Source organism: Micrasema longulum, unplaced genomic scaffold, assembly GCF_059751315.1.
Source record: "Micrasema longulum isolate JH-2025_06_02 unplaced genomic scaffold, ASM5975131v1 h1tg000007l, whole genome shotgun sequence".
Classification (NCBI taxonomy): Eukaryota; Metazoa; Arthropoda; class Insecta; order Trichoptera; family Brachycentridae; genus Micrasema; species Micrasema longulum.
Genome location: NW_028277215.1, coordinates 546,046 through 559,831, shown reverse-complemented (window position 1 = coordinate 559,831; position 13,786 = coordinate 546,046). Strand labels below are relative to the sequence as shown.

At 30.2% G+C, this 13,786-nt stretch overlaps 1 protein-coding gene across 1 annotated transcript; it reads right to left on the bottom strand.

The window, feature by feature from the left end:
* Positions 1–2,027: 2,027 nt before the first annotated feature.
* cta (Guanine nucleotide-binding protein subunit alpha cta) lies at positions 2,028–13,786 on the bottom strand. The gene is made up of 3 exons (XM_088229357.1): positions 13,081–13,786; positions 10,023–10,291; positions 2,028–8,370 (listed from the first exon to the last, which is right to left on the bottom strand). Exons 1-3 carry the CDS (start codon positions 13,591–13,593, stop codon positions 8,013–8,015), a joined length of 1,140 nt encoding a protein of 379 aa, XP_088085483.1. The 5' UTR covers positions 13,594–13,786; the 3' UTR covers positions 2,028–8,012.

The following is a 13,786-nucleotide window of genomic DNA, read 5'->3' as shown; positions in this document are numbered from 1 at the left end:
CCAAAATTGAAATATTTGGGTAAATTATAATAACGCTAATATTTCGTTTTTTTAAATAATATATTAACCAAGGCGTTTTATTGATATTTTTACTGAAGTCATTAATCAAATTTGAATAGGTACTAACGAACCTCAATCCACGATAATTTTACCGTGCCGTTTAGATTAAAATGATATGTGGGCTATTCTCCATCGGGTAGAAATCGGGTTTGTTTGTTTGAAAATTATTGTAATAATGAACAGACAGATGCTTTCTGAAAATATGCATTTTAGCCGGGGAGTGAAAATCAAATAAGTTTTAGAAGAAAATATCATTTTTATGGTATATTTATAAACAGTATTAACGTTTTTTCAATTTGGTTGAATAATTAAAAATTATAAAAATAATAATACTCGAAGAAAATCAGTTAACCAAAACTAGATAGTAGGTACATAAAACTTAAATTCACTTACATCTTTAGGGTCTTCTAGATATCGCAAGCCCGAAGCAATATTGAGATCTCCGAAGAGCATATTCTGAGATAATTAGACTTTGAGATGTCCAAAGGGTCTGACTGAATTAAATTATTTGAAGTAGGTAGATTATGAATACAATATTTTCACATATAGTCCGGACTATATATATGAGGAGCGCATTTTGACTTCTGACATACGTTGTAGTGGTCCTAGGCTTCGATGTGAGATGTGACTGCTGTTGCCAGTGACTATGGTGGTGCAAAATCCCCCCCCCCCCTTTCCCTTATATATTGTTCAGTATCCTTTGAAAGACCAATAGTTTTCATAATGGTAGATACATTATTTAAAACATGTGTATGGGTCATAATTGAAACACAAGTTAGTACAAATACTTAACACGTATATTTTGAAATAACCTAAAAATACATATATTATCCTAAGAATTAACATAAGCAAATGTAATTTTTTTTTACAATTATTGTTTACGCATTTCCACAATGAAATGCAGCTAACTTTAGATTTTCTGCAACTACATGACATCGTGTGACAGTTTGATTGACATTTACATGGATTTATTGAGGAGATTGGAAGGGAAACTTTGTCATATGCTTCGGATAAAAGTTACTTTCTCATAGCTTATAGCCAAATAGCAGGAAATCAATGTGCTCAAATATTGGTTTAGAAGCGCATTTTCATATATAAACTCGTACTGACGCCCTTAAACAGTGTAAATGCAATGCAAAGGGGGTACAATTATTATCAGTTTACATCGAAGTTCAGTTCAAGTCCTGAAGTTGCTGCATAGTCGAAAACTCATTACCCAAAGCTGAAACTGCATCCTGAACAAAATCCAGCGATGGGGCTTTAAGCATTTTGCTTTTTCGTTCTTGTGACAGGTAGTACATAATAATAGCGCGTGTTCTTTCGGAGCCAAGAACTTTTAATGCATTATAGCAAATATTATGACCAAATTTATATAAATTGTTATCAGGTGGTGAACCGATTCTGCAAGTGCTACGTGTTCAGGTGTTTTCATTTCAGTAGCACAGTATACAATTTCACAGAATATTGATTTTGCCCTCTTTTGTTTCGCCCGCCGTTTGTTTTGTTATTGCACTAAAAAATATTTTTAATCCAGTTCGCATAATCTTTTGATGTTATAATAAAACTATTAATTCAAGAGAGTAAGTGAAAACTTTTCATTTACTTGCTGCGTAATTTTACCCAAAAGTCACCAACTAGCCTTGAACATATTTTGATAGGTAACAATAAATAATAAAACTACGAAAAAAGTTCGCCTGCCTCTAATAAAGAAAAAATGTAGGTAATACAACGAATCGGGAGTTCGAGTAAACTCAGGCAGATAGCAGACCAAAAAATACTTTGTAGATATTTAGATTTTTATGGTCTTTTTGCTTTGGGTTAAGAAATTTTAATCGAAAACATTATAATTTTACAATTATAGTAATAAAAATCCATACTCATGTGGTCCAATCATAAATTGAAAAAAATACTCTTTAACAAAACCATTTCTCCAAATTAGGTATAAAATATTCAAGGAAATAAAACAATTTTTCATATATAGTGTGGTATGTATAATATAAAAATATTGAAACTTTATTCACAATGTTAACAATAATACATAACTTCATATAAAATATTTGAGTGCGTCAATCACTTGAGTGCAGACGTATTGTATGCATGAATTGTCCCATTACTTTATGCTGTAACATTTATAATTGTGTTTAGTATCAATACACGGTGAGCATTCATGGTATATTGCTTTGAGCACAATAAATTGATGAAATGAATTTATAACCCTGTTTTCTCAATTTTTAATTGAAGAAGTTATTAAAAGATTACTAAATTTTACAAAAACTGAGTGATAAATGACTCTAATGAAGAGGTAGCAAAGGTATAGAAGAAAGTTTTCTTTCGATTCATGGTTATTGCTTCTGCGGTAATTTTAAAAGTACAGACCTTTGTAATATAAAAAATTTGAATACTTATTTAAACTGCAAGCTGTATTACATTATTTAAATCACTTTAATATTAATTGATAAATAGTTAATAATTATTTACAGATCTACAGGTGTATTTGGTTTGCAGTTGTACGACTTCAGCACAAAATTCACTAAAACAATTTTAAACAACTTATAGACCTAAACAAATACAATAAAGGGATGTTTACATTTCATAAAGGTTTTATGGCACAACCATTGTCCCCGTGTTATTACTTTTACTGCAATTGATTATTTTCATATAATACCCTTCAACTCTTTGGCAAATCCAAAATGTTCCATTATCAAAGTTTGTATCTCCAGGCACCTGACATTCATTATAAAATTGAAAAAATAAAAATAACCGAATGGATAATTTATTTGCTAAATAATTCCAAGTACCGGGCAGAACTTAAACCATCTCGCTAAAATTGAGTATAAGAAAATAAGCTAATAATTTCAGATCCATGAAAATACTTTGATATAGATAATATGATTCACAGAAAATTGTACATGTATTGAGATAGTTTTATCAATTACTGTATACATGTACCTATGTTACAAAAGTGCCTCAAAAATTTATGCTTTTCAAAATAAAAATTGTGTGCTTACGTTTTATGTAAATGTTAATATTCCATCAAATAATATATGTATACCTTATCTCCATCTACAAATTGATTATATTTACAAATATATTTCTAACTATAATAAATGCTCGCTTAAATTTTACACATTGATATATAATAAACGTAGGCATGACTTAATTAAAATATACTTTTCTATATTGAACTGATCATGAAGATTAATAAAAAAATAGATAAATAAATAGAAAAAAACAGTTATCTTAAGCCGTATTATGAAATGAGACACAGATATTATTATAAATATTATCAAAAATATTTCACAATATTGTCTTATTGATACATTATATAAGTTTCTATAAAAAGCTGATGAACGGATGCTTGCTGTATAAAATCGATAAATATATATATATATATATAGTTTATCACGTTGCAACTCTTGACAAATATTCTTTGAATGGGTAAAAGTTGTTTTACAAAAGGCACATTTGAAATAAGCAACTTATCATTTAATTTATTTACCTATAAAATATAGGTCAGCATATATTGTATATTAATAAAATGGGAACACTGAATGAAGTAAATAAAGAGGAAGATTGAATACAAGGAGAACATAGGAATTTTAGGAAAGCATTTTGAAGAAATTCTTCATTTCAACATAAACGTAAGAATTGTGACTTGGGGATAATATTTTGAAGGCAGACAAATTAAGCACAAATAGTGCAAAAATGTCCACATGTAACTGATGTATGGGACTCTGTAAGAGAAAAGGATACATACTTCTTCAGTGGTACATACATTCATTTCATATTATATTTACATCAAATTATTACACAAGCATTAAATGCAGAAAATTCAATTAGAATCTGAGCTTACTACATACGATAGACATGGAATGAATGATTTTTACTTATTTGACTAAGAATTATGTATCAAATAAATGTAACAAATAAATAATTTCTAAGCCAATAAATAAATATAAAAATCAAAGAACAAAACTTTTAAATGGTTTTATTTTTGTGGTTTAATGTAAAATAATATCATAAATTGTAATTCCGCAAAAATAAAAGGCATGGGGTGGAATTAGAAATTAAACACCACTTGACACAATTGAAATTCAAATGACATTATTTAATAAATGTCATGTATAGTGTGTGTGGAATGATGATAAACACATATTATAACATTGACGTTGCAGCATTTCTTAGTTTTACAAAGGATTGAAATTTTTGATAGTATTTTTTCTTTTGAATTATGAGTATTTTTTAAAAAGTTTTTAACTTAAATAAAATTTCAGAGGCCGGACCCAGAAAGTACCTCAATAATTTCACTGATCTTTTGTTAGGATCACAAATAAAATATTACTAGGCACCAAAAAGTTTCTACATCATATACCTAATACTAATTCCATGGCTAAAATTAATTTAGTATTTGAAAAGAATCTAAGATTTAATTTCAAAATGTTTCTGTAGTTTTTCCATGTACATTTGTGAAATACATTTGATCTTTTTAATATTTATTTTTAAAAATCCAAATAAATCCACATAAAAAAATACAGTTCCTTAAAAAGAATTAATACCAGGTAATATGTTACCACTGCAACTGGTAAATAAATGGATGCTGCAAACTGAACGCTCAAAACTTTACCTGGGTCTTTCGTGTCTTATGTACCATCTAACCATATTCTAGATGAGAATTATAAATAATAATTGCAAAACAGTTGATATTTGTGATCTCGACATTCGATTTTAAATCTTTTAAACTGTGAGAATTTTATTACAAATGGGAGCTTGTAAAATTACATGTAGTTTTTAAACCATATAATTGTAAATTTAGCTCAAGATCAAAGAATTGTGATAACTTAGATCTGTCCGGGTAATCATCAAAGGAGAATCATAATGAAAGTAACTAAAAATTTAACATAATATACATTACATTCATTTTTATTTAAGATAAATTATATTCGTTGTTGAAATGAAAGAAAACATACAGTTGAATTGTAATTTTGATCTTATTATAATCTTATACATGATATGCAGTGTGTACAAATACATTTTATTATTTTGTGGCCTTTAAAGTAAAGCTAGACACGATAAAATTCTTACTGCGATTTGATCATTTAAGTATGTTGAAAAAAATAATTAGATATGAAATATTTCATTCTGCTACATGTAAGGCACATAAATAAGGCAGTATATATAACAAAACTTTAAAGCAAATGTTATATTTCGACTGTTAAAATTTTAACATGATAATATCAAAGTAAATTATTATCAAAAATTAATTTAAACTTTAATTATTGTCAATAGCAGAAGAAAAATTTAAGAATAACAGTTAATGTGTTTAATCATAAGAACAGTGCTTTCACACAAAAGTGTAAAAAGCACCGTTATTAAAAATTACACTCTTTTTTACCAAAAGGCTTTTTAGTACTTTTTGTTTTCTGGTATCAATATTTATTTTACTAGTTTTTGCTAATATGTACTTTAAATTTACTGCGAACAAAGGACACGACTTGGGGTAAGAATGAGATTTTATTTGAACAATTGAATGCAACCCTGTTGTATACAATCGCAAGATAATAATTAGTACATATAGTTAGGCAGTCATTCAAAATAAATAATCAGACTTAAATCTATAAAATTACAGCTTTATTTTTTATGAGAGATCTTTATAGTGTTACCGTTATTAACAAATTCAAACATTTATTTTCATAGTTTCAGGAGCATTGTCATTTTTTATATCAAACTTCTATTCAAATTCTGAAGCCGTTTCAAAAAAGTATTTTTGACTTGTGACTTTAGAGTAAGCAACGGACAGAATATTTATCAATCCATGGTCTAAGATAACCAGACAGTGAAGTTGCCAAAAAGATTTTTGTTTTTGGCAACTCCACTGATTTGATTTAGTTAAGTTAGGTAGCTTTCGGCAAACTAAAGTACATTTTTGAATAAACAAGTCTATGAATCATCTATATTACCAGTGATGACATACGGACTAGAAACCATGTCTTGATACAGAAAAGTAGCCAGAAACTAAAATGCACGCAACAATTCATGGATGTTTCCGGTGTATGTCTAAGAGACAGAATAAGTATTAGGTGCCAAACCAGAATCGTAGATATCATGGATAATGGTAAAATTAAAATGGCAGTGGGCCGGACTTTTGGCGAGACAAAATGATGACAGGTGGACACCCAAAATAGTAAAGTGGAAACCATGCGCAAACAAAGGAGACGTTGGAAGGCCACAAAAAAAGATGGGCCGATGACATTGCCTCGATAGCTGGTAGAACATGGATGATAAAAGCGGGTGATAGAAAATAGTGGAAATGTTTGGAAGAGGCCTTTATCCAGCAGTGAAAAGAACAAGGCTGGAGAAGGAGAAGAAGAAGGTCTAAGATAAACAGTTAATCTGGAGAGTATTTTACAACTGAGAGCTCAATAGGATGCCATACTTAAACGGTGACAAATTCTTCAAGCAGTTTTTACTTTAAAAACTTAAAAGTCATATAAATCAAGCACTTGTTAAAACAACATTTGAATTTGCAAGTAGATACAGCATAATATTTCAAGAGCACTGTTTAGTAATAAAACTGTATGGATTTTTTTAAAATCATATGAATCAGGAAGTTTCAAAAATTTTCTAGGGAACCGAGGTGACAATTTTTGTTAATGGAAACAGAAACAAAAAAAATAAAGCCGTAATCAAATTATATTGTGCAAGTTTGCAAAACTATTTAAAGTACTTTTGGCTTCAAAGAGTGGACCATCAAATATGTAAACAAGAATATGGGTTGCTTTCTCTATTATGACGAGAATCAATCACAAAAATTATCAACAATCAAAAAATACATAAGCAAGAATTTTAAATAAAGGTTATGTCTAAAATTTCAAAAGTTCCTTGGGTAATCCTTGAATTTTTTATATTTTCAAGATTTACAATTTTGTTTTATTTTGAAAATGAAAAATCATACAAATTCCTCAAAATGATAAAAGCGCTATTAACATTTTCGAGACAACTTATTCTCATTTTAAATACTATTTAAGGCTCTGGAAAAAAAACATAGAAAATTATGTCTACCAAAATGCATAGATACTACTATCATAATTTAAAATAAAGACAAAATGAAATGTTTAAAAAAGTATGGTAATAGAATAAATATAATTGGATAATTACCTACACATTTGACTTATCAATATTAACTTAACGAACAAATTTCATAATTGAAACACATGATTTATAAATATTTACTTTAATAACAATGAATTATATACATACATACAGGTCCTTGTAATCCCTCAAACATAGCACTCTCTAGCAATAACCATCACATGTAAACATACTTAAAGTAATTTTATTGACTCACGCACAGAAGGTTCCGGGTTCAATTCCTGGTGAGAACACAAAAATTCAATGTGATTTTTCTCAAACCTGGGTTTTCTATGCTGTAAATTCACCACTGGGCCTCCTGGCCTGTTGTGGTCCAAACAAATATAATAATAAATAGAAAATAACAACCTTTTATACAATCACTCGTGTAGCGCTATCAGACAGTCCAATATATGGTCACTAAAATAATTATGAAAACCTTGACCCAAATAAAATTTTATTCCAATATGCTACACTAATTTATTATACTTCAAAAAATAAATAATATCATATAATTGGAGAACATAAATAAACAGGCTTATTTTGTGATAATGCAATTGAATATTCATCAACGGCGATGAAAAATTATAAATGAAATAAATAAGTAATACAAACTATGTTGTTTTTTTTTACTAAAAATTTACGCTATTTGATCATTATTATCAATTCTCGATTCCTTTGGCTGGTTAATTCTTGAGCCGTAATGGTGGATTACCAGTTATCCGCCAAATCACAAGAACGTAAAAAAGTTTCACAAAATAAATGTTTGTCTGCTAGATAAGCAGGATCACGCAGCACAGATTATACATAATTAATGAATAACATTATTGTAACATGAGAGATTCTAAATTCCGATTAAGAATTGTATCTTTCACCGAGTTGAACACAACTTCGATATTATGCGTGTCGATGGCAGTAGTGAAATGGTGATAGAGGGTAGTCTTAGGTTCCCTGCGGACGTTGGCAAACATTTCTAGAAGGAAAGTTTGCACCTGCTGAAGGGAATGAGGATCCCCCTTAAACTCCGGATAGTACCAGCGGATATCAGTCTCTAGGTTGGCTACCTTCTTTTCCAAAAGGTCGGATTTATTGAGAAATAATATTATTGAAATCCCTCTGAAACTTATATTATTTACTATTGTGTCAAATATGTTTCTCGCTTCTTCTAGTCGATTGGTTACTCTGAAAAGAATATATCAAAATTTAAATCGTAACTTAAATAAAAATAAAATAATAATAAAATAAAACTTAAATATTATAATGATGGCAACTCCAATGAGATGGCAACTCCAATGAGATGGCAACTATAATATATCAGACCACTATTGTGGCAGAACTGAGGCCCCGCCCTTGCTAGCCGCCATTTTCTCTTGGCAGACGCCATTCACACATTCAATAATATCGTTGTTGACTGTCCACTAAGATTATTGTCACTCTAAACTATACTAGCCCGTGTTACAAGACCAGTGAGTTTTGTTCAATATCTTATTGGCTTTTTACAATGTATTTTACAATATGTTATTATTATTTGAACAGTATGATTTCCATTAAAGTTGGTTGAGTACCTAAACACATTTTACTTTTTTGTAGAAATATTTTCATTTTTATGATTTACACAAATATTTCAATTATGGGGACCATTTTCAACGAGTTATAAATAATTGGAAAATGGGAATCAAGTTGTGGCAGAGTGGGCACCTCAGATCTCTGATCCGTGAGTCAACGACAGGAGCCACAGGACCACAACCCGGATCGATCAAAAGTTTAATCAATTTTAACTAAATGTGTATAACTTTGGTAATGCAAATAATAAAAACATTATTTTTTAATTTAAGAGTTTTAAGTAAAGTTAAGTATCTAGAAATATAATTTTGTTGATTCAAAAGTAAATAAAATTCATAAAAGTGATTTTAATGCATATATGTAGCAACATGAATAGATTATGAGTAAATTACTGTCCCTGATAAACTTCCGTGTACCCACAAGAACCACCAGACTCCGACACATGTTCCAGTGTGAGTACAATAGGTCAAACTTTACCCACCATTCTCCCCTCCCCTAGTGAGCATCCACAGAACAGCTAATAATTATGCTGAGCTGTTGGACTTGCTCCACACCACTCCTGCTGCTATCAAATTAGCTAACTAACCAACAAATTAGCTAACTAAATAACTTTTCAGGATAGCAAATTTTATTGCATAGGTAGATACAAAAGTAAAGTGTTCATATACATAATTATAATATAGGTAGGTGGTATATCCAATTTAAAATGATATACAAGTGTGGTAGTTGTCATGATTAAGTTAACAATAGCCCCAGAAGAGAACAAGACTTAATATAATAACAAGGAAGTTCTTATTGAATAAAGTCCATTCAGACACTAAAATTATAATCTGCTATACGCATGTGTGTGAGTGTGTGTATGTGTAGTTCATATCAAACCAGGGCATTAGTCATTCTGATCAAAATAGGCTATTACAGTTCCAGATAAAATTGTTCAAGCCACCTTGTAATTTTTGCCACTGTTTGGATAGTACAAATACTGTCGCGAAGAATTCCTAAATACTTCAAGAAATGTATAAAACAAACAAGTGTTTTAAAACACAAATATATAATTAGTATGATAATGAAGTGGAAAAATAATAAAACAAACATTTTAGATAAAATAAGTTATGTACTGTTAAACACTAGATGAATATGAAAAAGATGCATTTACTTAACACGTAATTTTATAGGCATGTAAATAATTGCATGAATATCCCTGACACAAAATTATAAATTTATAAAGAAAAAAAACAATTTAAATCGATAATAATATTTTTAAACGATCTTACCTATCTTCCGATAGAACTTGGTCAAATTCTGAAGAGGATACAAGAAACAATATTGAAGTAACTGAATCAAAACATTGCGTCCATTTCTGTCTTTGAGTTCTCTGTCCTCCGACATCCACAAACACAAAAGGGACATTGTTAATGTGGATTATGAACTCTGAAATGCCCTTGGTAGCCTTACGGCACTGCAATATGTCTTGGTTGGTGGGAATGTAGTCTGGTCGGGCGATTCTTTCGATCTCGTCAAAAAAATAGCTGACAGAATCACTCTGAAAAAAATTAAACAAACAGTTAATAACTCAAAATGTACAAATCAACAATGGAAACCAAAACTTGGATGCAAGTCTATGCAATTGTATAAAATTGAACCGAAATTGAAATGTTTTGATATTATATTAGAATGCAAACATTAATTTCTTTTTTTTTGTTAGTGATATTTGTCATTGGGTAGAAAACCATAAACTAAAAAAAACTTTTTTTTAATATGCCTAAAAAAAGAAGACTGAGCATTACGGTTAATAATACAAAATAATACTGAATTCAAGTGATGAAACACCTTTATGGTGATAAGCCATCAATACTAATGCTATACTTTAACATAAATTATTTTACTGATGAACATAATAATGAAATGTGACATATATAAAAATAATAATATATACATCAACGGTTTAATCCAACCGGTAAACTCTGATAGCCATGAGTGGGTTGCCATAATAGGTACAGCGAATAGTAAGTGGTCCCAGCTAATGACTGGATACAACAGGGCTTAGTCAATATGAAACTCTACATGCAGATAGGTCTAATTAATACTTTTTTATAATAAGTCGCTGATATATGAATATACGGACATAAATATCTGCAGGTTATATGCATTTTTAAAAAATTAAAACAATATACTAGTAAATACAAAAACCCCACCTGGCCACTTTTTGTTGCTTGTTGGTGAAATATAAATAATAAATAAATAAAAATATTTATAATAAAATAAATAAAATAACTTTGTTAATAAAGTTAGTGCTTCAACTATAAAATTTATGAAAAAAAAATATATTAAAAAAAATAATGTAAACCTTTTATGTCAAAAGTAAGGTGAAGTATGTGATACTATTACTAGTGAACATTTTACTATACGTAACTAGTTATAAAGATACCTTCAACAGTTAGTTAATTCTATTCAATTCTGGTAAGATACAAAACAGAAGTATGGGTAACTACAATAACACGGTCTCCGACAACACGGTTTCGCTCTAACACGATTCAAATTTAGCGGAAACCCTCCAACAACACGGGTTCTCGCAACAAGGTTCTATGTATGATGTATTTAGCAATATTGTGAGTACCATTTGACAAATAAACTTTATTTTTCATTAGATTTTTTACAAACTTTATGTAGATTTTTTACAAACTTTATGTAGATTTATTATATTTACACTACAATAGATAAATTCAAACTGAAATGAATAATTTTATGGGCTTTTGGTCTACATATTTAACTTTAGTGTGATAAGTGTAAATTCCCAATTAATTATTTAGTGCTATTAGTAATATGGAAGACTACTATTCACAAATTTAACCAAACAAAGATTTGTGCAAAAGATCATATTTGGTGCTAACATGTAATGTTACGGTTTCAGGTTAGTCTTAATAGTAATATGGACTACTATTCACAAAGTTGACGGCTTTAAATACTTGGGAATTCACATAACTAAGGATGGAAGCATGCACAAAGAGCTTGCAACCCGCCTAGGAATTGCTGGAGCAACTTTTAACATGATGCGTGTTGTCTGGAATTCTAGTCTATACTCAGTCAAAACGAAATGCCGATTATTCAACTCTTGTATAATGCCAGTACTCCTATTTGAGTGTGAATCTAGACACCTTACCAAAGCTCAGTACACCAACACTCTGATACAATATAGTTAGCGGGTTACTTAGTTTAGCATTAACCAGTACTTATATATTATGAGGGTCATAAATTTAATTGATTGCTCAAAGGCAATGCACCCAACTCAACAAAGGCAAAGTCTATACAGAAAAAAGCAATTATTCAGTAATTTGTATAATTTATTTTTAATTACTTTTAAATAAAGTACAAAAAACAATGTTTTTTTTATTATTTATAACAAGGAATTTAAATTATAATATTCAGATAAATTTAACATGACCTCATAACAATGGAAACAATCCTGTGATGGGTGAAACATTGATGATGTAATACGGGAAGTGACTTAATGAATAAGTTATTACATTCTTATGTTGTTCAAATTCAATTTGTCGATGCGTTTTGAAGCTGCAAGACTTTTTGTGGTGTTAGCTATCATATTATTTTTATCATATTATGTTAATGTTATAAACTATCAAATATCTTGATTTAGTAAACGGGGTCTAGAATTTCAACCGTCCATGCGCTCAGTAGCTGCGAGACTTGTTTTTATCTTAATTCTAATTTTATAAATTTGCTTTTTATTTCATTTTTAAAATATCACTTAAACTCTAAACTTCATTGTCAAATAAAAAATTTAAAAATAAAAATGTGAATAGGGGATTTAAACTAGATATCTTATTGTCCATGCGCTCTGTAGCTGCAAGACGTTCTGTTATCTAGCTCATATATATCATAATTGTAATATATCATAATTGGAGACGAGGAACTAGAATCTCAACCGTCCATGCGCTCTGTAGCTGCAAGACGTGTTGGGATATTTATTTATTGTACAGCGCCCTTGAGGTGATTTTCACAAAAATGGCGCTGTATAAATTATCCAAACATTATTATTATTATTATTATTAAGGTATGAACTACCAAGAAAAGACTAGAAATTTTGTAAAATAGGTGCGTTGGTCACTGCTTTCAATATATATATTTTTGGGTGACCCCGTGCAAGTTGGATTCGTTCTGACATTTCAGCTGCCATTGCAGGAGCAATCTTCAGGGTTAACAGTTTAGTATCTTCATAAAGGTTAAATAGTTAAGAACAGAAATAGTTAAGAAAATTCTCAAATTATCACACAAGCTTTTCGGTTTGTCGAGAAAAATGTTAACTGATAAACTCACCAACTGAAACTCCCTTCTCCTTTCATAAGCCCGCTTGATCGCTCGATCCTGCCATAAAGACTGGATGTGAGGAGCATAATGAACGAAATGCCTGGCATCTAATGTGGCGGTGCTATTAAACTGCACTGCTTGTTGTCCAATATCCAGGTTTCTGGGGTTTTCCCAGGGTATAACCAGTTTGTCTCTCGCGTCCACAAGAACTTGAATACCTTTTACAATATTTTGATAAATGATATGTTGATATTCTCTCATCAACTCGGGTTCGAACTTCACACCGTGTATGATTCTCATTTGCTTGAGGAAAGTTGACTTCCCACTTTCGCCTGCACCCAACAATAAGAGTTTGACTTGTCTACGAAAAACTTGCTTGTCTTTCTCAATAATACGATCAATTTCTCTACTCCTGTAACGCTGCTCTATTTCTTCTGGGCTCAATTTCAATCGGAGCCAGCAACTTACAGCATCAGAGCAACAAGCACACGACCATAGATCATTGGCCATTTTGAGTGACATACAGTGCGGTAAGCGAACGTGGAACAATATCACAATAAAAACTTGCAGTTTACAAAATACCCGTATAATTTGTCAAAACACCTAACACTTTCTCTAAATCAAACATCTTGAAAACAGTAATTAAAGATCGGGAACACCCACTCCGTTCCAAAACAATATTACTTGTCAACCATCGACAATTTGTCAATCTAGG

Excerpts from the sequence above, each read along its gene's own strand:
- cta (XM_088229357.1), bottom strand. The coding sequence starts at position 13,593 with ATGTCACTCAAAATGGCCAATGATCTATGGTCGTGTGCTTGTTGCTCT. Across the intron at positions 10,292-13,080 it reads GGAGAAGGGAGTTTCAGTTG|AGTGATTCTGTCAGCTATTT; the intron begins GTGAGTTTATCA and ends AATTTTTTTCAG. Across the intron at positions 8,371-10,022 it reads CAAGTTCTATCGGAAGATAG|AGTAACCAATCGACTAGAAG; the intron begins GTAAGATCGTTT and ends TATTCTTTTCAG.